At 47.2% G+C, this 24,447-nt stretch overlaps 1 protein-coding gene across 1 annotated transcript in view; it reads right to left on the bottom strand.

The window, feature by feature from the left end:
- Positions 1 to 24,447, bottom strand: part of LOC142585373 (urocanate hydratase-like) — a 46,594-nt gene that overhangs the window by 12,622 nt on the left and 9,525 nt on the right. The window contains exons 5-15 of the mRNA XM_075696093.1: positions 23,349 to 23,415; positions 22,591 to 22,647; positions 21,541 to 21,627; positions 20,744 to 20,832; positions 19,942 to 20,004; positions 18,636 to 18,744; positions 13,595 to 13,665; positions 10,021 to 10,118; positions 7,848 to 7,911; positions 7,713 to 7,745; positions 4,803 to 4,891 (exon numbers count right to left, since the gene is read on the bottom strand). Coding sequence (XP_075552208.1) covers positions 4,803 to 4,891; positions 7,713 to 7,745; positions 7,848 to 7,911; positions 10,021 to 10,118; positions 13,595 to 13,665; positions 18,636 to 18,744; positions 19,942 to 20,004; positions 20,744 to 20,832; positions 21,541 to 21,627; positions 22,591 to 22,647; positions 23,349 to 23,415 — 827 coding nt within the window. The remainder of the gene's footprint in view (positions 1 to 4,802; positions 4,892 to 7,712; positions 7,746 to 7,847; positions 7,912 to 10,020; positions 10,119 to 13,594; positions 13,666 to 18,635; positions 18,745 to 19,941; positions 20,005 to 20,743; positions 20,833 to 21,540; positions 21,628 to 22,590; positions 22,648 to 23,348; positions 23,416 to 24,447) is intronic.

The raw sequence follows: 24,447 nt of genomic DNA, 5'->3' as shown, positions 1-24,447 counted from the left end.
CGCCGAGTGCTCTTGAGGAAGCGTGAAAGAGGAGTCCCGCTGCAGTACAAGCCTCACACGCAACTCGTTTCGATTGTGGCAATATACGTTGTGTCGCTATGTCGATTCAATGCTCAACTCACTACTATCGAGAGTCATCGTGAGACGGGTTCTGCCGATTTTTCCCCCTTTTCTTTAATACCGAAATAGAAAAATACATGCCTTCGCATGATCTTTGTGTAGCAAGCAGTGGTCCATGGTTGGTCAAGCTAAAACAAGCATTATTGGGCCATTCCTGTGTAGGGATAGCCCTTTCGCGAAATGACACTTTACGGTCAGTGCGGGTGCCCGTTTTTTTTTCTAACATCGGGCTGCCTTTGGAACGATGATAGTATGTTGCCTGGGCCAGCTAACATCGATAAGACAAAATACTTGTCCCGAAGTCGTATTTAATTTTCCATAATAGGCCCTCGTAACAACAAGAATGTTGGCATTAAACTTTGTCATGCGTATGACATCACCGTCTGAAACACCCAGTCCACCACCACCACCACCATCATCATCATCATCATCATCATCATCATCATCATCATCATCATCATCATCATCATCATCATCATCATCAGCCTGGTTACGCCCACTGCAAGGCAAGGGCCTCTCCCATACTTCTCCAACTACCCCGGTCATGTACAAATTGTGGCCATGTTATCCCTGCAAACTTTTCAATCTCATCCGCCCACCTAACTTTCTGCCGCCCTCTGCTACGCTTCCCTTCCCTTGGAATCCAGTCCGTAACCCTCAATGACCATCGGTTATCTTCCCTCCTCATTACATGTCCTGCCCGTGCCCCATTTCTTTTTCTTTATTTCAACTAAGATGTCATTAACTCGCGTTTTTTCCCTCAAACAATCTGCTCTTTTCTTATCCCTTGACGTTTCATCCATCATTCTTCTTTCCATAGCTCGTTGCGTCGTCTTCAATTTAAGTAGAACCCTTTTCGTAAGCCTCCAGGTTTCAGCCCCGTACGTGAGTACTGGTAAGACAGCTGTTATACACTTTTCTCTTGAGGGATAATGGCAACCTGCTGTTCATGATCTGAGAATGCCTGCCAAACGCACCCCAGCCCATTCTTATTCTTCTGATTATTTCATTCTCATGATCCGGATCCGCGGCCACTACCTGCCCTAAGTAGATGTATTCCCTTACCACTTCCAGTGCCTCGCTACCTATCGTAAACTGCGGTTCTCTTCCCGAGACTGTTAAACATTACTTTAGTTTACTGCCGATTAATTTTTAGACCCACCCTTCTGCTTTGCCTCTCCAGGTCAGTGAGCATGCATTGCAATTGGTCTCCTCAGTTACTAAGCAAGGCAACATCATCAGCGAATCGCAAGTTACTAAGGTATTCTCCATTAACTTTTATCTCCAATTCTTCCCAATCAAGGCCTCTGAATACCTCCTGTAAACACGCTGTGAATAGCATTGGAGAGATCGTATCTCCCTGCCTGACGCCTTTCTTTATTGGGATTTTGTTGCTTTCCTTATGGAGGACTACGGTGGCTGTGGAGCCGCTATAGATATATTTCAGTATTTTTACATACGGCTCGTCTACACCCTGATTCCGTAATGTCTCCATGACTGCTGCGGTTTCGACTGAATCAAACGCTTTCTTGTAATCAATGAAAGCTATATATAAGGGTTGTTATATTCCGCACATTTCTGTATCACCTGATTGATAGTGTGAATATGGTCTATTGTTGAGTAGCCTTTACGGAATCCAGCCTGGTGCTTTGGTTGACAGAAGTCTAAGGAGTTCCTGATTCTATTTGCGATTACCTTTATAAATACTTTGTAGGAAACGAACAGTAAGCTGATCGGCCTATAATTGTTAAGTCCTTGGCGTCCCCTTTCTTATGGATTAGGATTACGTTAGCGTTCTTCCAAGATTTCCGTACGCTCGAGGTCATGAAGCATTGCGTATAGAGGGTGGCCAGTTTTTCTAGAACAATCTGCCCTCCATCCTTCAACAAATCGGCTGTTACCTGATCCTCCACAGCTGTCTTCCCCCTTTGCATGTAACTCCCAAGGCTTTCTTTACTTCTTCCGGCGTTACTTGTGGGATTTCAAATTCCTCTGGACTATTCTCTATTCTATTATCGTCGTGGGTGCCACTGGTACTGTATACATCTCTATAGGACTCCTCAGCCACTTGAACTATCTCATCCATATCAGTAATGATATTGCCGGCTTTGTCTCTTAACGCATACATCTGATTCTTGCCTATTCCTAGTTTCTTCTTCACTGCTTTTAGGCTTCCTCCGTTCCTGAGAGCATGTTCAATTCTATCCATATTATACTTCCTTATGTCAGCTGTCTTACGCTTGTTGATTAACTTCGAAAGTTCTGTCAGTTCTATTCCAGCTGTAGGGTTAGAGGCTTTCATGCATTGGCGTTTCTTGATCAGATCTTTCGTGTCCTGCGATAGCTTACTGGTATCCTGTCTAACGGAGTTCCCACCGACTTCTATTGCACACTCCTTAATGATGCCCATAAGATTGTCGTTCATTGCTTCAACACTTAGGTACTCTTCCTGAGTTAAAGGCGAATACCTGTTCTGTAGCTTGACGGAATTCCTCTATTTTTACTCTTACCGCTAACTCATTGATCGGCTTCTTATGTACCAGTTTCTTCCGTTCCCTCCTCAGGTCTAGGCTAATTCGAGTTCTTACCGTCCTATGGTCACTGCAGCGCACCTTGCCGCACCCAGTCCTTCAGCCCAGCTATATTCGCATATTTCTACTTCTCAGGTGCGGGGCCATTACTGGAAACTCGCATACTCATTTTCTCTGATGGCACCTACAACGAAAGCGGCTAATGGAACCAAATGATTCGACCGTTGCTTGCATAAGGTATCTTGGAATACCTGCACATTTGCTCTGGCTACTATGCCACTTTTCCCCTCAATATCTATTGATTATTAATGGCAGTTATGATGTAGATGTATAAGTTTAAGAAGCTTCGGGCTTGAATAACATCCTTTAATATTATGTCACAAAGTTATTCATACATTTGAAGTTATACTGTTCAAACATTAGTTACTCATGGTTATTGAAAGGCGGATCCGTTATAGTCTCACAAGGCTGTTCACAAGGTCGAACTGTACAAGGTAAACATAAACGTTTAAAAAAAGATAGAAAAGAAATTAGTAAGGAGATGTAAGCAAAATGCTAGATTGTTAAGTATATATGCTTATATATGCTTAAACATATATGCCGCATACTTGGTTGCCGCTCAAGCCGACGTAGGTGACTATTCGTAACCGCCCCGTTTCAAAGGAAATGCCGATGGCTCATCATCGTAAGAAGCGCTTCCTCATCGAAAAAAAAAAAAAAGTTCGCCCCGGCACTTAAACACAGCTACTGTGAACTAGAATGTGTTCTAGTTCTGGTGAACTAGAACTTGTTCTAGTTCACCGAACACACGGCTCTCCGTCGGCGCTTTGTTTGCATTGCGGCTGCGTACGCGCTCTCCCTCTCGTGGTTCCTGCAGCACGCTCGCGCGGCTAGTGGAAAAAATATCGGAGGCAACGTGTTTGGATATGAGCCATAAGCGTAACCGCCAGACCCGACGCACGTCGTCTGTTCAGTAGCCATTTAAAGGCCAGTTGCATATAACGAAATTTAACTTTGTCTAAACTGATTATTGAGTAAATACCGGGTGTTTATATAGGCACCAAAATAAAAAAAATGCTGTCTTAGGTGCCTATGTAACGGGCACTAAAGCTGTCATTTCAGGCATGTCTACATAGGCGCCGAATACTGTCATTTAGGCATGTAAATTGTAGGCTGAATACGCGAACTTCCACTCTGCATCTAAGGGTAAATTATTACCATTATTTTCTAAGCGAAACAGCCCACTAAATCCATGTTTTGCGAAATTCGCAACATTTTCACTTCGAGAAATGTTGTTGAAGCAGTATACGTGACGTACAACGAAGCATCATGTCAAGATTTTCGGGTTTCACGTTGCAAAAAGGTGCAGTGATGGTTTAGCGGTAGATGCGAGAGAAATGCGTTAGCGCTACGTCGCACCTCTTCGGGGTCGCGCGGATTGGTGATTTTAAACACCAGTTCACCATACTGCAAAGTGTTGTTCAGGAGCTCACTCGACACGCGTCCTGCTTCTTCGAGCACCGAAGTGCAACTGATGGTTGGCCGCAGCAGACCGCCGTCACATCGTCAGTTGTACTTCATATGCGCGCACACGCACGCACACGCACGCACACACACACACACACACACGCGCACGCGCACGCACACGCACACACACACACACACACACACACACACACACACACACACACACACACACACACACACACACACACACACACACACACACACACACACACACACACACACACACACACACACACACGCGCGCGCGCACGCACGCACGCACACGCTATTATATATAAGCTCTCTCCATCCCTTCTCTACCTCTACCACGTGACCGGCTTCCTCCATTTCACACACGTACACTTTTTTTCTCCCCACTTGGACACTCCTAATGTTAACCATCGAAAATCTCCTTTGTCCCAGCACATTGTCTCTGAGGTTTATCAGCGTTCCACGAGGGCCGGCGCAAGGGCCGCTTAATCTCGCAGGTGCCATGTCCAGGAGCTGAGCGTTTATGATTATTTCCAGCTGGAGGTAACGGCAGCGTATATTTTTCTCGTTCTTTTTTTTTTATACGCTCTCTCCGATGGCACTTATCAACCGACCACAATCTGCTTAAAAAATTAGCTCAAACTGTTCACGTACCGTTTGTGTTTAGCAGGGTCTTGAGCACGGAAGCAGCCAGTTTGTCCGTCAGCGCCAAATCTTCCTTAGACCCCGAGGTGCAAACCCACCTGTAACAGTTTCTTTATGCTATCGTGACGCTTTCTAAACGTGCCTTCTGCGTCTGAAATGGTCGACACGAGTACACCGAAAGCACGGGTCGTTTAATGTCGTCCTGCCTTATGAGAGCAGTTCCGGTGTTTACCTTGTCAGTGTGGCGGCGTGTTTGGGGTAATAGATTATAGCATCTTGTGACTGAATCAATTGAAGTCATAGCGCTGGACTGACACGGCCAAGAAAGACGACAGAGCGTTAGCTAACTATCAACGTCCTGTCGTCTTTCTTGTTCGTGTCAATCCGGCGCTATGACTATAATTGAAACAACGAAGCAACTAGCCCAAAGTGTGCACTCCTGTATCTTGTGACCGATCTTTTTTTTTTTGTGACGCGTGATTATAAATATTGATGTATTGCGGACATGATGAATGTTTATGATGTCAGGGATTGCGATATCCACAAACATGGACACCGTGCACCCACTATCATGGTGTCTACTGGATGTATGCGATGTCTGGCTCGCATTACCATTGACAGTCGTCGTGAGATGAGTCCTACCGTAATGTTTTCTCTCTGTTTTGTCGCCACTTCATGCATATACATGTATCGTGTCCACGGTGTGATCGTGTCCTACACAGTATGATATTGATAGATAACGTGCGACCACTTCACAGTAAGCTATAGGAGAAATATGGAAACTGAGAGGGGGGGGGGGGGGGGTTGGAGCAAGCAATCTCCAGTTGCAGAAACGTGAGAGCTTCATTTCTGCAAATTATAGTGACAGTCATTGTATTGCAGAATAATAAACTGGTTCATTTGGTACTGGTTCATGTACTAAGTGCAGTGCCATGACTGACACGGAACGAAAGTAAGACACAATACGAAGAACAAGTTAACCACCGACTTTCAGCTTAGAGATTTTATTAGGTAAGCGTTTATGTATGTTACATAAGAACGAGTCACTATGACGGGAAGCAAACAGGCAAAAAGAAGGGAAAAAAATTCATTAGTATAGTGTGCACTGCGATAGCCTCGAAGCGAAAAGAAAAAGAAAAGCCCGTACATTTTTTGTTGCCACGAAAGATCTAAAAGAGCTAGTTCGCAGTCCAAAACGTTTGTCCACCGCCAGCTCACATATAAACCGATTTTTTTTCTTACATAACAGCTTCCGGAATTTCTCGCTAGCTGTTCTCGGTGGCTGTTATATCTTTGATGATTTGATGACAACGTAACAGTACGATTGTTACTTGCTTTCGCTCAGCGGCTATACCGCAGTGCATGCTATACCAATCATCTTCTCCTTTTTCTTCTTTGTACATTCTTTTGCTTCCTATTATATAGTGACTGGTATCGTATAGTGGTTGGTATGTGACATGCATAAACGTTTGCCTAATAATATCTTTCGGTTGAAAGTCAGCGCTTTGTCCGTAGCATTGTATCCTCCTTTCGTTTGGTGTCGGTTAAAACGCTACCCTTCAAACATGAACACTTCATTGAGGCGCAGCATAAGCCAGACAGTTACATTTAAATAGAACGCAAATGAGACGAAAGAAATGACGAACACGCGCAAGGCGCTCTGTAGCACATTCTTGCTTTCCTGACAGCAAACTCTGCTGCTCGATCTGGAGCAGGTTTTTTTCTCTCCTTTACCTTCCCTCCCCCCTTTGATGCGCAGGTGAGAGGGTGCACTCGTTTCTTTGATCAGGCATGATATCCAAGGTTTGCTCGTAGATACTGATTAACCCTTTCTGGTTCAATGACTCCTGTGATAATCACAATGCCTCGCGAGGTGCAGTCCTCGGCGATTGAGACGCGATAATCACACTGCGCCACAAAGTGCGTGAGATCGAGTCCTCAGAGCACACCGGCGGCGAAAAAAAAAAAAAGAAGAAGCCGGCAGCCATGCGCTTAAAGTATCGCGTTTCAATCGGTGAACACTGTACACTGTAAAATAATACACCCCCTTAAAGTGAACAAGGGTGCAAATTGGTCTACAAGTCACACCCTTACACCCAAGGTTGTAAGGGTGCGAGTTATAGACCGATTTACACTGTAAAAGTGGGAGCTGCAGATCGATTCACACCCTTATTCACTTTTAAGAGGGTAAATTATTTTGCTTTGTATACTTCTGAGCGAGAGAAATGTTGTACTGAAAAGTAACGTGATAAATTACTGTTCCAGCAACTGTGATTACATAACATATGTAGAACTGGTGCCGCAGACCACTGGCTTTTTCTGAAATTTCGAAAACGTTCCCACTTTTTGGCGTGCACTGCGATTGGGCATCAGTGCCGCGGCTCCAAAATATACCATCTTAAAGGCCGGCTACATGACTTAGGGGGCACGCAAACAGCCTTAAAATAAATTGTGACCATAATTTCTGCGAATTTGAGAATTTTGAATGTCAAAAGGCTGCCCATATATGCATATTTCGGGATATAACGCTTCGATGTATTACAGAAAACTACACTGCGACTTTGTTTATTATTCTATCTGTTCAGGTACAGACATTTGTCTCGCCAAAAATGAAATTCGGACCAGAAAGGGTTAACATCTTCCGGTATAACGACGAAATGTGTGACGTTCCGTCAGCTCAAATAACTACGCCTCATCAACCGTGAAGGACGTTGCTCCAAATAACCCTTTAGAGTTCGTTAGCAACGACTTCATCTGGTGGCGCTTTACGCGTCATGATGACAGGAAACAAGTTGTGTAACTCGAAAAGCTGGCCGTTCTGCACAAAAATTCTGCTTCATCTTCATCTCCTGTATCATGTTTGCCCTTCAGAGTGTGACGTGGTCATTCTGATTGTTTTACAACGCCGCAGGAACATACCTGAATGGTCCGAAGCCCAGGGAGAAGATGTCCCTGCAACAACGAAAGAAGAACAGCCTTACGTCAGTTACTATACTGCGTTTAACTTGGCTAACTCGGGGCAGGCACCACCCTACAACATGTAAAGATCATCACCCCATGATGTCCTGGACATAGGACGGGTAACGGAACTTGATGCCGTCGTGGCCGACGTCAGCGCCTGCAAATACGTAGATTCGAGATGATTTAAGTAATTTTCAAAGGATGCATGCGCGAGAGATCCGTAGCAGTTTGTCTGAAGCTAGAGTTTTGGTTTTGGTTAGTGGAGAACGTCGAAGGGACAAACGTCATGCTCAATAAAGGCTCCTTAGTTCGTGTGCTGTTATATCCCAAGCAGCCTTTGAAACTCGTTTGGGAGGATAACTTCACTCGCAAGACTGTCATCGTTAGGGCGAAAAAGACTCTCAGTTTCGCCCGAAAGGCGAATCATCGACAGCGACATCAAGGTGTTAGAACGTTACACGAAATTTTATGTACATTATAAACTGCGATAAACACACTCTTACTAGCTGAACATGCATGGTGTCACGCGCCCGAAGACACACATGAAGAGTTCACTTGAAGAACGCAAGCACTCGCGGTCACAATACTGGCGTGACGAGGAGCGCCGGTAGAGGGGAGCGCGCGTGCTCTTTCGAGCGCGAACGTTCCGTGCTGCCGCTCCCTTCGCCGTTTCAACGGTGCCGTACCTACGCAAGCCAGATCACGTGGCTCCCAACACTGGGCGCTCGAGAGAGCGCATCAAGACGCCAGCTAAGAGAAGAACGGCGCCGCCGAGCGGCGCTGTCACGCCGGCGTGAGAGCGCCGCACTCGGGGCAAAATTCAACTAGCGGGTGTACATCTCTCCCATCTCTCGTTGACACTGCCTTGATTGCCTCTTGCAGTGCGCGTGTTTGGGCACGTTTCGTACCGCGCGCGCTGTGTGCCTACGTGTGTGTGCGTCGATGTTTTATTCGAAGTACGATGTACACGCTTCTATTTGCCTTTAAGAAGATCGGCGCAATTGACGGTTATTTTCATGGCTGCAATGCTGCGAAAGGGCAGCGTATGCTTAGCCATGTAAGTGACACTGAGCATTTAATTAGAAACGACGTCGGATGTGCCTCCGGAAAAATCGTCGGCACATACGATGCGTGTTAGCTAGTCATTTTTGCAGTTTACCACAAAATGTTTGCTACAAATCAGTGTTGTCTCTATTGGCGACAACGGACTTACATCGACACTGTGCGGAAGTAAAATATATCGCCGCATAGCACAAAGACGACATACGCACACAAGTTTAACTATTACGTCTCCTACAATATAGAATAGAGGCAGAAATGCAAATAGCTTGGCCATTTTTCAACAGTGCTCAAGATACGGAAGTTGCAAGTATTAGTAATCATTCCTGCTTCACCAACGTCGACGCGACCAAGACGCGGACGTGTATCGTCCAGTATAACTCGACCGATCGGTGCAGTAGTGATGCAGGTGTGAACTCCGGTCATGTTCAGTGCAGCGTGCAGACATTCAATTTCTCGGCACGCGTGAACTCCGGCCACTGCTAGTGCATGCAACAGAAGTGGTTTCCATTCTTGGGCAGCGCACACACAAACGAAACACGAGAAAGAAGACGGGAGAAGCACTGGTCGAACAACTCAAAGTTTTTATTTGAATGAAGGGATTTTGTACCCATTAATCATGAAATTCGTGTGGATTATCTGTAAAAACCGTCATACACTCACGAGCGATCAATGAACGAGTTCGCTTCGTTTACCCGTTGTCAACTTCGTTCGGCGCACCGCAGCAATCCATGTATGTCGTCTGCTTTTTTCGTACTATTTTCTTGCGAATCGGCAGAATTTCACTGGTGGCATCAACCATATTATGTTTACATTGCTGTCGTGACAGTTAACAACACAATAATAATTTCCGGTCATCCGAAGAAGCGCCGTCGCAAACAAGAGACGTTTCGCGAGCAGTGCGAGCTGAACGCGGGCGCGATCGTGAAGGGAAGCGGCGGCGGAAACGTACACCCGTTGGAGGTGAAATCGTTCCGCCAGGGGAGAAACGAGCGCTGTCGTCTAGGATGAAACTTGGCGTGCGACCGCCCTGACGCCAGCCTTGCTGTCGCGATCGGGTGCGCGCCCTCGCACCCTCAACAGATCACGTGACCTCCAACGCTCGGCGCGCCCGGGTCGCGCGGCCGAAAGAGCATGGCGACGGCGCGAGCGCGCCTCGAGGGCCCGAGTAGTAAAATACGAGTTTGGATCGAGAAATTTTTCTCACCTGCCCTAGAGGCTTCGAGGAGGAAGGCGTTGCCGTAATCCCAAAAGGCCATGCCTTTCTTCGTCATCTTGTTGATGGCTGCCACTTGCCGCCGAAGGCTGTGCAGAGAAAGTGCGGCGCAATATGAGGGCAGCTTCTGCAGCTTTTCTTGTGAGTACGTATCATTATCGAACAAAAATAATATAGTGAATAAGGTGAATAATTAAGCGTAACAGTTATCACTAAGCAGGAAGATCGTGCGTGGACTACGAGAGTTGAGCGATAACAAAAGTCGCCGTTTTGCTTTAAAGGCGAAGCATTGATTGCGATAGCAAATTGTTAGACAGCTATACGCGGTAAGGTTAGTAGCTTTACCAGCCGTACAAACTGATGTAAACATTTGCTTACTAAAGTAACAAGTGCGACGTCTCACGCACGCGCGCGACGGGCAAACATAACACATCTCACTCGATGACCGCGGACACTCGCTGTCAGAACGCTGTCGTGGTGAAGAGTCGCCACATCAGCGAGCGAATTACCTTTTCGTGCTGTCTCTCGCTTAGTATATGCGTCCGAGAACACTGCGCACAAGAAGCCATCAGCTTTGTCAGGCCGCCAGCTTTCGAATCCACCGCAGGTTACCTCCAAAGTGGAACGCGCGCGGTCGCGCTTAGCCTCGCCGTGCCCAGCCGGAGTACAAGCTTAGATGCGCGCCACCCTCCCTCCTCCTAGAACACGGAGTAAGACATTTAGGAGGGGAAACTCCCGTCAGCGCGAGCGAGCGCGGGCGACCAGATAAGGTCACAATTGTTGTATGCGCCGACGGGGCCATATACAGTGGCGGCGCCATGCGGCGCGTCAAAGAAGCCGCAGCGAAAAAAAAAAATGAAGCGCCCGGGCAGGCCGCTCCGGCGCGCTCTCAACGGCGGTAATTTCTTTCCAGGCCGCCAGGCACCGCCAGCACGATAACGGCTCCGCGGGCTTGTGACTTTTTCTGGTCGCCGCAAACAGCGGAGTTTCCACTCCTAAATGTTTCTTGCTCCGTGTCCTAGTACGCGCGAGAAAATTCGGCACGCCCCATCGCAGCCATCCTCCCTTGCGGGCGAGAGAAGACACCGCACCTGAAGGGGCTTTAGCCGCACCAAGCCGCCATCTTTCTCTGCTCAACCACGCATGCTTTCCCTCTCGCCTACAGTACACAACACGCGGCGATCATATCGCACTTAAACTTTATACGGAACATCGCGGCGACGCCCTCAACGACGGCGGAAATTCGCCTGGAGTGTCCATATAGTTGCTATCGTAATAAAAAAAAAAGTCGCAGTTTCACCCGAAAGGCGAACCATCGATTGGGATAGCAAATTAGTAGACACCTGTACGAAGTAAGGGCAGTGGTTTTATTGGTCGTATACACTTGTACACATACGCTTACTAAATAAGTTAACAAGCATGGCGTCACGCGCGCACAAGTAAACATGAACACAGTTCACTCGGTGACCGCGGAAACTCGCTGTCAAAACGCTGGAGTGAGGAAGCGCGGAAGCAGCAGCGAGCGAATTGACCTTCGTGCTGCCTCTCACTTCAACGCCAACTAAGCGACGAAAACGCAGCGCACACGAAGCTATGAGCACTCTGTGTACTGTCCCCATCGCAGATCGTTTTCAAGATGCGGTCTGCGCGGTCGCGCCATACGCAGCAGCCACCGGAGTAGAACACCCCCCCCCCCCTTTCTCCCTTCGGTGCCCTGCGATCGACGGAAAACGGCGCGCTTCCTCCCCGCTTTCCTTCCTTGCGCGCGCGAGATAGAGCCGTCATCGTCAGCTCACCTTCGCACGCTTTCACTCGCCCATACAGCATATGGTGACGATGTTATCACCCTTGGAATTTATACGGGACATCAAGGCAATGGCAGAAATGCACCTAGAGTGTCCACATAATTGCTATCTCAATAAAAATTCGCAGTTCCGCCCGAAAGGCGAAGCACCGATTGCGATAGCAAATTAGTAGATAGCTGTAGGAAGTAAGGATAATAGCTTTATCGGCCGCATAAACTTGATTCGCTTACTAACCAAATTAACCATGATAAAGTATGTAAGCGTCACTCAACGAGGACGTAGAAAGAGACACACAGAGACAGCGCTGTCTTTGTGTGTGTGCTTCTTTCTACGTCCTTGTTGAGTCGCGCTTACACATTCTATGATGGATTCAAATCAACCAGCCCGCCAGCGTGTTTTAACTAAGTTAACCAGCATGGGTATCACGCGCGCGCAGGTAAACATGAACACATCTCGCTCAATGAGCGCAGAAACTCGCTGTCGAAATTCTGGAGTGAGGAATCGCGGCAGCAGCAAGGGGATTGACCTTCATGCATCTCTCGCTTCAACGCGAACGAAACGTCGAAAGCACAGCGCATACGAAGCTACCGGCACTACGCGCACTGTGCAAACATCGCAGATCGTTTCGAAGATGAGGCCCGAGCGGGCGCGCGCTTTGGCCACGTCGCAGATCGCTTTCAAGACACACGAGCGCCGGCAACGCGTCCTTACGGCGTCCGCCAAAGGCGTCTTCTACGGCGTCCGCGAATCGTTTGGCCAACGCCGCAGTAGACGCCGCGGTTGTCCCCACTTTGTACGGAGCGGCGAGCGAAGAGGACATCGAAGCACCCTAGCAGTCGCCAGAGAACAATGCTCCTCCTGCCTCACCTCACCTTCCTGCCTCGCGCGCCACAGTTGAGGGCGCGCATCCGGGCCGCGTTCCTCGCTCGCACACGCGAGATCAAACCGCGTTCGCCGGCTCACTCTCACATGCCTCCATTCACGCGGAACTTCACGGCGACGGCGACGCCGACGGCAGAAATGCGCCTGGAGTGCCCATATAAATGACATCGCAACAAAATATATTTCAGAACGATGCGAGACATGCTTTGAAATGTTTAAAGTAGAAAACACGGGCGCAAGAAAAGCGGAACGTGTTACCATCTTCGTTCTCTCTGTACCGGCGTTTTCTACGCTTAACGTTCCAAACTCTGTTTCTGTTTCTTTTTCGGTTGTTTCCATCAATGCACAGATCCACGCACAACTCTAGCAAACTCTCTGGTTACCCGACCAGCCCTGTAAGCAGGGTCGATTGCTGGATCAACCGACTTATCTAAGACCAATGTGGTCTTTCACTGGGTCCCTTCATTGCGTTGTTGCCATCTTATATCGTCCTATATTGAAGTAACGCAGGGTCTACCATTCAACATGCGCCAACTATAACCCAGACACAACAGCGTATTAAACGCTGTATCATCATATTCATGTTCACCGCCGGAACCCTCCTCCTCCTCCTCCTATACCCTCGCGTCTCTAAACCGTCTCCTTCCCCTATATCGAGTAGCAGGGAAGAACTTGACCTATCGGACCTTTCTCTTTCAGCTAAATTTCGTTCTTTCTTAACAGAAGATAACTCCCCAAACATGGTCTGCCTTATAAGTTATGCACAATTCCTACTTGAGGTCTATAGAGGCACATTCGCACTAGTCTCAATTTGGTTCTTCCGGCGTCGTGGTTTCGCTCCACAACTTTCATACTTTGCGAGTAGGACGCACGTGTACCTTTCCTGCACGAGCATCTTGAAGGTCTTTGGGTCTTCTTTCATCTTGGCGTTTGCCTTCTCATAAGTAAGCTGCAAGAAGAAAGAGAAAGTCTGAACTTCAATACGGTGAGCATGTATACAATGAGTTATATGATACGACAAAGTAAATTAAAATCTGACTGGTTGCGCCGTATATGAATGTGTTGTCTACGGTTATGATGAAACCGAAGATTGTAGATCCGACACAGAGTTCCTTACAACGAAGCGAATCTTCGCTCATAGTTGAAAATGTGTATTCTCTCAGCAAAAAAAAAAAAAAAAAAAAAAAGAAAGGCACGTCCTGCACAAAGAGTAACTTGCAACAAAAGTTTTTCGCACGTTTGCATGATCTCACGTGCTAAGATACGCACGTCAGGGAGTATAGCCTTATGGGAACACGGTCTGTTTGAGCTAAGTTGTCACAGTGCGTTACCTACCACGATAGCTCCGTGTATCTAGCATTATGTTGCGGCGCACGAGGTCGCGGGTTCGCTTCCCGACCGTGGTGGCTGCACCGATGGGATCGGAATGCCAATGTACTCGCGTACCGCACCTTATGTGTACGTTAACGAAACCCAGTTTGCTGAAATCGATCCCGAGCCACGCTATAGCGTCGATGAGTACGTTAAACCCAATCATCGTCATCGTCATCATTATCATCATCATCTTCATAATTAAAAGGAAGGTTTCACTCATTACGTGTGGTGGATTGGCAATCATTCTGGATTGGCGGATAAATTCATTTTAGTTTTGCAAGCGTTCTTTAATGGCGTTCTGTTCTAGCCATGTAAGTATGTAATGACAGATGCACCTAGTTTTACCACGCTTACCTAGTCAGTGTGCTCTGGCAATGGAACTACATTATTATTGAAAGTCATAGCGAAAATTTCCTTTAGTACTTTCTCCAAAATATCCTGTTTTGTTTGCTTAGATTGTTCTGATATGCCAAAAAAGAACCAAGTTGAAACGCTTGCCCGTATCTTCCAAATTCGCAACTTTTCCAAGAAGAAAGTGAACGGATTGTTCGAACTCTTATGCGGTCAATTTTTCTAGTTCACGAAACTGTTAGTTGAAGTTTGACGTAGTCTGACATGAGATTTCGTAAGCTTTGATTTGTGACTCCTGAGCGTCCCGATTGCTGTGGTGTTTTTTTTTTCCTTCAACAGGCGATGGCAAGAGTCATTAACAGTGGTCAAGGGAGGAAATGATTTTGGAGCGCCGCGAATGACAACGGCACATTTGAGCAAATCACGACGAAAACTTGGCTTCAAAATATCGTTCCAACACATACGCAACTTTGAAGAAGGAGAACACGAGCTTGGAGCGGAAGACAACGACGTTAGAGGCTTTATACATGTTTGCTAACTCACTGTGCCACATTTTTGGCGGAGGTGCGAGGTATTGACCCCCCGTAGCCCTCGCACGTACGTCAGGGCTCCGTTGTGTGCCTCCTTGAAAACATAAAACATTTCCCGTGGGCCGCGATATATCGATGCGCCGATACGGAGGTAAGAAAAAGCACAGCCGGGACGCGACCGCATTATGTGCGCTTTCGACCGTCAGAGGGCGAAGGCATCGCGTTCAGCACGCAATCTGTCGCGTGTCTCGCACCAACGTTTACGAACGGCAGAGGCTTAGTGGGCGCATGTCACCCAAACATCGTGGCGCTTTCCTCGCGAGCTTCCACGGCTTGGAGAGACAGGGGCCGAGCTTCCGCTCGTTCGCGTGGCATAAATCATTCGGCCGTGCACTTCGTCTTTGTACCGACGACCATATATACGTCTTGGTCTCGTCTACTGAATGCCCTCGTCAAAAGCTGTTTTTTTTTTTTATCTCGTTATTGTTTCCTTCGGGGCTTTCTATTCTCGTCCCGTTCGATCTCCGATCTGTCTCGCTCTCTTTTCCTCTTCTCTCGCCTGCCGCTCGACGGACGCGTTGCCGTGCTTCGCGGTGGGACTTTCCGTGCGTTCGGATAGCTCTTCCTGTACAATACTGGCAGCCTAAATATTGTTCGGCAGCTCGTCAGTGTCGAAGGCAGCACGTTTCGTGCCGGCAGAGTCCGTGCTCGCGTGTTGAGCAGCCTGATCGCACCGCCTTTACTCGAAGCTGGGTCGTGTGCAATCCTGCATGCCAACGCGAAAGCCTTAGAGCAGCAGGCCTTTCGTCTGCGCACCCATTGCGTGCTGATGCTGACAATGTGTGCAAAAGTGAGCTGAGTGTCCTGCGCACATCCATCACGGAGACGTATAATGGAGGCTATGACGTCAGGGCGTCAGCCCTTCCGCAGGAGTCGCAGCAAAATGAGGTGAAAACACTATGCGGAGTTCTGTGAGCTAAACAGTATGTGCACATGATTTTGGCCCTGCGGCGTGTCTTTAGCCCGGATGTTTCTGTTATTGTGTCCTCATTTTCCGCCTTTCCTTTAAAGGGAAGCTGAAACACTTATCGAAAAAAAATGAGTTCTCTGCGGCATTCTACAGTTTTGAGTCCCCTGAACACGAATATCTGGTTCAAAAAGGGCGGAAACAAAGGCAAGCGGCTGTTTTTTCAAGAAAACGCGCACCAGCGCCTCAGGGCATCGCGCGAACGCTGCTGTTGCCCGTGATTGGTCGGGGCCGCTGTAACGCCATTCGCGGCAGTCGCCGGTCGGCGCCGCCGTTTCAGAGCGTAGCACGCTGTTCTATTCTAGCTTCATAGCTGAGTTGTAAGCATTATGGAACGTTCTCGCTGTCTCGGACAGCTTGTATTTTCGCCGTACATGTTCGAACCGACAGCCGATACGGAAAACGATGGCGGCAACGGCGGCAACGACGATGTTGAGTGTGCCGAGAGCGATGTGTGCACCTTCTCGCGCGTTGGAAATCTTAGCTGGTACGTATGTTTTTTTTTTCCCCATGTAGTTGCACGTTCCAATGACGGGAGAAAAAATGCGCTTAAGTGTCACTGGGAACTTCCTGCTGGAAGAATGCCGAAGCACTAACTTCTCATTAGATTGTAAACACGGGTGCAATTCCGCGATGTCAAGCACCTTGCCGCTGCTTGTCTAAAGTCCCGTGGTTTTTTTTTAGTGTTGATACACGATCGCGAACATAAGTGCCGCGTTTCAAAGCGCGCACATGCAGTGCTGCGAGGTACAGTCATGGAAGTTGCTTATCATACACATCCAGAGATGGCCAGAGGTATTATATGTTCAATATTCATACTATGGTTCGACGACTTTGCGATTGTGGCTCGATCAAGAATCGGTATGCGTGCTCCATGCTAGTGTTGACATAAAGATATTAGGCAGTTTTAGCACCGTCTTGTGGTAAACACGATAACTGCAACCGTACGTCGAACGTCACTAAGCAAGCCTGCGCTCCATTTCATACCTCAGGTGCAACGCTGTGGAAGCTACGCACGAAGTACGGTCACCAAAATTTATTACTGCGCGCGTTTCCGTCTATTACTGCGCGCGTTTCCGTCTAACGAGGGCATGTTGGGCGCCCTTGGCTGTAGGCACTCACGCAGCACAGAAGGAAAGAACAGTTTACGAAAATCGCAAAAGAAAACAAACGTGAGCGGCGGCGGCGGCAGATCTTTCGTAGCGTCGTTCAGTAAAGCGCAGGACGGAAAGAGGCATGCCAGCACATGCCAGCACGCCGGTCCGGCAGCTCGGTCCCCGCGAATGACGCCACTCTCACCGCTTCTCTCCTCTGGCAACCACCTCACCCGGCGCTCCGGGAAGCGATGGGGACGTGTCCGCGGGGGTGATTTAGAAAGCGATTTCCGCCCCTTAGATTAACAAAACGAAGAAAAACATTTCGGAACCGTAAATTATTAGGTATGTTCTTCCCAATCCCAGCAATTCATGGAAATTGAAAACCGTCTCAGCTTCCCTTTAATGCGATCAGCACTCTGTAGGAGCTTCACCCACTTTCAGGGGACCATCTTTCTACAGGCATTTTCCCGCCAACTTTAGTCTCTGGGTAGTCCATGTTTTAACGGGTGCTGAGGGAACAGGGTTCGAAACCAACCGTCGGACCAACTTGGGTCACTTGTTTACGCGCCATTGGGTATGTTCCGCTCTTAGATGATAAAAACGACTTAATACGTTAACCGGAGGTGCAATCGAACCAGCGTCGTCTTGTCTGAAGCTTGTCTGAATGTATATTCGAGCGTTCGCCACACGTGGACTTCGGAGCGGCGCCACTAGATGGCGCGGCATGTTCAGTGGGTAGCGCGACAGATGGACCCCGGCTGGCATACGTTCTTTATACATGAAGCGCTTCTGTGCTGGCAATATACGGTTTGTCGCTATAGCATTGCTTCAATGCTAATCGCGTTAACATCGACATTCAACGTGAGATGGGTTCTGCCGGACTTCATTTTTTCCCTCCTCCCACTCTCATTGTAGGGTAGCAAACAGGACATTCTGTTCTGAATCAACTATCTTCCTTTCCCGAACGTTTCAAATGTCTATGCGTTAAACATGCAGCAGCGTGAAATGGGTGTCAAACGCTCACATATTATATGCAAAAGGTAAGATTGCGACGAAGTGGAGTTAAGCAGGCAAAGTAATGCATAGAACAGATTAACACGGGGGTATATCACAGTAACAGAAAGGGTCTCAGAGGAATGAAAACATATTCGATGGCGTTAAAGGGTGAGATAGCGTGATACGATCAGAAAAAGAAATTGGAACAAGATACGCTCGGCTCACACAAGACAATGTGGATTGGAACCTATGGGAGGAGCTTTCTTTATACAGCGCGGACTTACAATATAGACCGATGATAACGATGACAATCTCTGCGCTTCTCGATGAAGTAGACCTGCACCCCAAATTTTGGGAAACTCTGTAACTGGCCATTTTGTCGGCTCTAACGGGCTGCGCAGGCCGGCTACGACCTCCTTGAAGAAGGCGCGAAATGACGCGACGGAATTTGACAATATGGTGGACTCCGCGATGTTCAACAATAGCAACTGGTACTTTTTTTGTAATGCGTTTGTTCCAGTGCGCGCACGTCTCAATGACAGACCTGCACGGGGTAGTATCCACCGTTGAAGGGGTTGTGGCAGGACGTCTGGTCTGATCCCAAGTCGGCAAGCAGTTCGCCTGTGTTCTCCAGCTCCTTCGCTAGACGTTCCCTGCAGGGACAAGAGGTTGAATGATTTTAGTTGATTTTAGTGAAGCGCAACGTGCAGGCCAGACAACTGTGTCGTCAATAACCAAGTTGCCAACTAAAATTTTTGAGCTTTGAGGTAACGGAAGAGGATGTTAGATGCTTATGAAGTTTAAACACCTTGAACTCAATTGCTGTCTATTCTGAGCTCGACTGGCCAATTTGCTAGCGTTACATTTTCCCGAATATTTTTGCAGCCTTCTACCACGAGGAAATAAGGCACACAGCTAAACATTTATTGACACCAATTTTCGTATTAATAAACTTTTACAAGTGCAGTTGTTTTTCCCAGAACAGTGAAAGAACGCAATGAACTTGGCCGTCAAGCATGTTCAGATCTAACAATATTCTACAAAAGCCGTAGTATCCCTTTCATTTTAGGTTCTTTGTCAGTGTTACATTTATCCCACTATTAGGCTTATACTTTGTCACCTCTCTAAATGTTATCATTTTTATGTACTTGACTCTGTATTCCTTTCTTAACTTGTGGTCGTTTGCACTTATGTATGCTTCCCTGAATTTTTCTATACCCCTGCTTTCAAAGCCGAAGAATTTACTCGCCAATGTGCTTAAGTAAATTAAATAAAGTAATAATTACAAATGATGAATAGTTCGATGATCTAAGTAAGGGTACCGTCGAGTACGCTTCCTCTTTTCTACAGAGCCAGAGTCAGATGCTTTATTTTTCTTGAATTTTTTCTTCAAGAAAGGTACAGAAGCTAAAGGTATGGAAATACCTGACAGAGGCCTCTGTACCGGCGTCTTCCTGTACATGCTAGTGCTAATAGTGTTTGCGACTTGCGACTTCACGACTGTAGACCGTCTGCCGTTGTTGTCTTCTTAACGCACATTTTAGTACGCTAGTCCGTTCTTCTATATAAGACTTCCCGTAGCACATATTAAACTTAGAACAAGCGAGCATGCATGCGTGCACACGAAGAAGCAAAAATACATCATGTCCTTTATAGAGTCATTTAAAAAAAATGTCGCCCGCATGTTTACGAGATAGAGAGACGTCCGTTTTATAGAAAATCGAGAGGCTGACTCAACGAGATCAACTTGTTTTTCTGTCGTGCTATCGAGTGAATAAATACCAGTGGCGAAGCACTGTTTGATACGGGCGCTTCTTGCGCAAAATCGCCGAGGCATCGGAATGACTTACCACATAGTAACGGCGTTTCCAAGGTAACCGATGCTCACGCTTTCCTTCGCTGCTTTTGCTTTTCTGTAAGTGGAACGTCGGTTTGCTTTGATTACGTGGTTGGTTAATTTTATGAAACCTGTTGCCTCTAAAATATTTTGTTAGGGGACATGGACCTATATCACGACAATTTTCGAGGCTTTTTTTTTTGTGTCCCCGAAATCGTTTACATTGCGTACGAGTGAGGCCAAATAAACTTTTGACTAACCTAGCTCCCTATGCTTTGTCTTATATCTCGGTCTTGTCAAACGCATACTAAAGAGTAATAATTAACATAAGCTTCTAATTTACAAACCAGCCATTCTTATCATGCGAGGAGGCTTGATAATTCAGAAGTACAAAAAATATGGCCGAGTAGAGACGCTGTCCTCAAGGTCCCGCGCATGCCCGCTATGACGTCACGCCATTTTGCCAGCGTCTCCTAATGTCTTGTTAATCGCTTATCAATAAAGAGGGACTACGTTGAATTCTAGGTGGACCGAGAGATGGACGCAGCCAGTTTCAAATACTTCTTTCCCGCGCCGATACTGCCACATTATGGGAACGTGCACTGAAAACCGTGACGTCAGGCTGATGTGTCGGCACTGCAGTTTCGACGCTAAATACGGGAAAGCCAAGTACAGCCTTTCGTTTTCACCAGCGATAAACATCGTTTTCCCGCCAAACGAACGAATACATACGATTTTGAAATAATGCTTTTCCAGTTCAAAACAGATGTAGTGTCGCTCATAGGTGTCTCTTTTAAGCGTGGGTGTTCACTCACTTCATTCTCTTGATAAGTTGTTCAATGTCCTCGATGACCTCGTTCAACCAACCCTGCCGGTGACGTTTGTAGGTGGCCTCCCGGGAAACCTGTGGCTCGAAGAAAAAGAAAGAAAGATCTTTTCATGCAACTATGTCAGCGCTGTTGCATAGCCTGACAGCTAACTTCGTGTAGAACACTTTTAGGTCGTACGTATACTGTGACTCGATCGTGGCTGTTTAGCGCCACTTATAAGCTACAAGGCTATAAACGCAGCTGCGCTTTGACGACGCGAGAGAAAATACTGAAGGTAGGAAAGAGAGAAACATTATTCAATGGCATGCGCAGCGTGATATTCCGGATGACGTGGTCGATATACTGAATGCGTCATGAACACGTAGCACAACAGCACACCGCTGTGGCAAGCGACTAGAGTAGTCGAGAACAGTGTCCCTGAGAAACTGGAAGAAGGCATCGTAATTTAGGTAAATTGCCACTTGCTAGGCATCCCATGACAGTCCGTGATAGCAGGAAACACGTGTGGGTTGTTCGTTTCGTTCTGTTTACGCCACGCATGTTAATTTTATTTGCCCGAGGGATCGTACACATTTGGTTAAACATGCAGAAGGAGGTGTAGCTCAAGGCTCCAATAGGCCTCACATTTTTACATGCAATGTAACATCTTAATTTTTTTTAAGAGGCTGGAAATCAGGCGAGACAGGAAGCTGCCTTCACGCCACAAAATGCCTGTTCCGAGGCAAATAACGCTTTGCGTTGAAACGGAACATTGCGCACGGTGAATGGTGATGCATATATACCTCTGCGATGACTCCAATGCCGTTTGCGATAACGACTGCCTTCGCCTGGGCACCGCTCATGCCCCCGAGACCAGATGACACGAAGATCTGAAAATTAGGGCATACAGTCTTGCATATAGCTTGCGAGTTTGTGGTTAGTCCTTTTTTCTCCTTCTTAGCTGTGATGTGATTTCTCTATACGGCTTCGAGTTGGTTCAGGCTTGTTAGCATGATTCTGATAGACTAAAGTCCCAAAGGAGCAATGCAAAGCCGACACCACCTACAACACTTGAAGCCTCCCACCCTTTACCCTTCTTGTTTTGGATATAGTAAACGCTTGGATAATTGAAAGTTATTGTGGTTGAACGCTTCCTCGACGGCGTTCCTCGGCGGCAGTGGTTGTGACGTCAACGTCACGTGGGCCTTCTGCTCCAGAATGAGAGACGGCAGGAGAGGAATGCCACTCTTGGTGCTTGCGGGCGCTGGTTGAGGCAATGAGAGAGAAAGCCTCATCTGCATTGTAACGCAATTTACCACCTTAAAGGTGCATAAGGGTGTAAATCGGTCTATAACTCACACTCTTACACCACCCAAAAAAGGTATACGGCTGTGAGTTATGGTCATAATTACACCCTTATTCACTCTTAAAGGGTGTAAATTATTTTATAGCGTGCGTAAGAGGATAGCTTGCTTTCTCGCTCCATTGCTTTTGAGGTTTCATTTGCTTCTATCTAGGCTATGACAAAACTTTGCTTTTTAATATTGCTGCAGAACGGTTCCGTGGCGACGTTTTGCAAATTCAAGTTTATACATGAAAAATTCCCTACAGGGCGTGCTGAGGGGCCCTTTAACGTAACCAACACCACCAACACTTTGTGCAACAGGGTCTGCATCTTAACTGCTAAACCGCAAAAAGTACCCCGCTGAACCACTAAATGGCCGAATCACAAGAAATGCAGGGTGTTAGAAGGGCGGACTGTACATGATGTTTCATGCATAACATGCTAAAGTGTGCGCTAAAAAAAGTCCCCGATGTGTAAACAAAGTTTCATTAAGTGTGCGTTCGCTCACCTTTCCTCTGAGGTCGTCGATCTTGAGATACTTGCGTCCAGCGTTCATCACAGTGATCTGCAATCGTCGCAAGAGTACTGGGAGTGCGACCTCTGGTAACAATACGTTAATTATCTAAAGAGAAAGACGCTTAAATATGTTTGCGCGTATACGGACAGACCTCGGAGCTGTTATAGAAACAGGTGACCGAGTGCGCCTAATATTAGGTGTCAGTTTCAGATCTTTGTAAGATCTTGTGCCAGGTCTTTTTTGCCTATGTCGCTAGGTAAGTCTATCCTAGTATGTAATCGAATGACGATGAAAAGAGCGGGGAAACCGACGCGTAGTGCTTAAAGCTGCCAGCGAGGACGCAGATGAATGTCGTTACTCAAGTTTGCAAGATAGATCTGTCAACCAAGCTAGTGCCGTACTGTTGTTGAGAGAAAACGAGAAATGAGATAGAAAAGGCAGGTATGTCAACCGGAAGAGAAGTTTTTGGTTTGCTACCCTACACCAGAACAAGGGCTATAGGGACAGAAAAGACGAAAACAATAGCGGAGGAAGAAAGGAAACGGCGAAAAAGAACCAGATTGGATGGGAAACGGCCAGAAGCATCAGAGTATTTAATAGGCCTCTTGAACGTGATAACTTCAGTAGCAGCTCTACCGACTTCGGGCGCGACGACCGTAGAGGTCGTCATGCCGTATAGGTCGTACAGAAGGTTATGCAGGTCATATAGAAGACACCGTATAGGTCATACTGTTGTTGAAACACTGTACCGTTGTTCCGTGAACAATTCCTTGCGGCCCGATGTAACAATAGCTGCCCGCAGTCATCTGCCCGTACCTGGAAATGCAACAAAAATTCAGCGCAGATGCGTTATTCTACGAGACGCAAATCTTCTTGAGCAGACGTACAGTAAGTCGTTAGTCTGAATTGTCACTGTAATGCTGAATTATTACTGCGATTCAACAAGCCACAGACTGCGCAATAGATGACCGATTTTGCACACAGTCGACCACAAAAGCTTACGGAAAATTGAATCTCAGAAAGCGTTGAGTTTTCGAGCAGCCTGCAATAGTGCGCTTGCATGTACTACAGTGGATGCTGGAAATTCAAATACCAGGCTGCGTTGTAAGGCTGTGGAGAGCTTTTTCTTTTTTTCTCAGGTCTCGTGATCCGTGAACATTTGTTGCCGAGTGTGCACACCCTCATTAATGCTATTAAGGTAAATAGCACGATGCCTCGTCATTTAAAGCTTCCAGATAACTAAGCAAACCGGCTTTTCCATACGTTACCGCGGTACAGTTAAATGGATTTTTAAAGAAGAACTTAGCATCGCACACATCACTCCACAGCTCCAAATACAGGCGTTGACGCATTATGAGACGGACCTATCCCTGAGGTACTGTAAATGCTTGAGCGGACCGATCCTAATCCCAGTCCACGAGGTCTGCTCGCAAGGATTTGTAATGCGGGCCGATCCTGGCAGCAGTGTATAGTCGAAGGCGTCGATGAGTCGATCCTGACATAGTGGCACCACGAGTGTCCTGACAAGGATTTTAATGTGACATCAACGTAAGGATCAATGTAGCCTTCGGAGATGTAGGAAGGTACGCGTTGGTGGAGCAACTGGCGGGGTGTGACGTAAAAAGGGCACGTGACAAGAGGAGACAGCGGTGGCGCGGCTGTGCGGCGGAATCAAGCGCTCCATTTCGCAATTGCTCGCCACCGCAGTGTTCTGTATGGAGGTGATTAGGATGAACCACTTCTGTTAAAGAATTGTTGCTTGATATGACGCCTGAGTGATACCTGATTACAGTCTCTCAGGTTCAGCAAGAGGAACTGTGAATGTATGGGCACGGTTGGTTGGACACG

The sequence above is a fragment of the Dermacentor variabilis genome, chromosome 6 (genome assembly GCF_050947875.1).
Source record: "Dermacentor variabilis isolate Ectoservices chromosome 6, ASM5094787v1, whole genome shotgun sequence".
Lineage (NCBI taxonomy): Eukaryota > Metazoa > Arthropoda > Arachnida > Ixodida > Ixodidae > Dermacentor > Dermacentor variabilis.
This window is presented reverse-complemented; position numbering and strand designations above follow the sequence as displayed.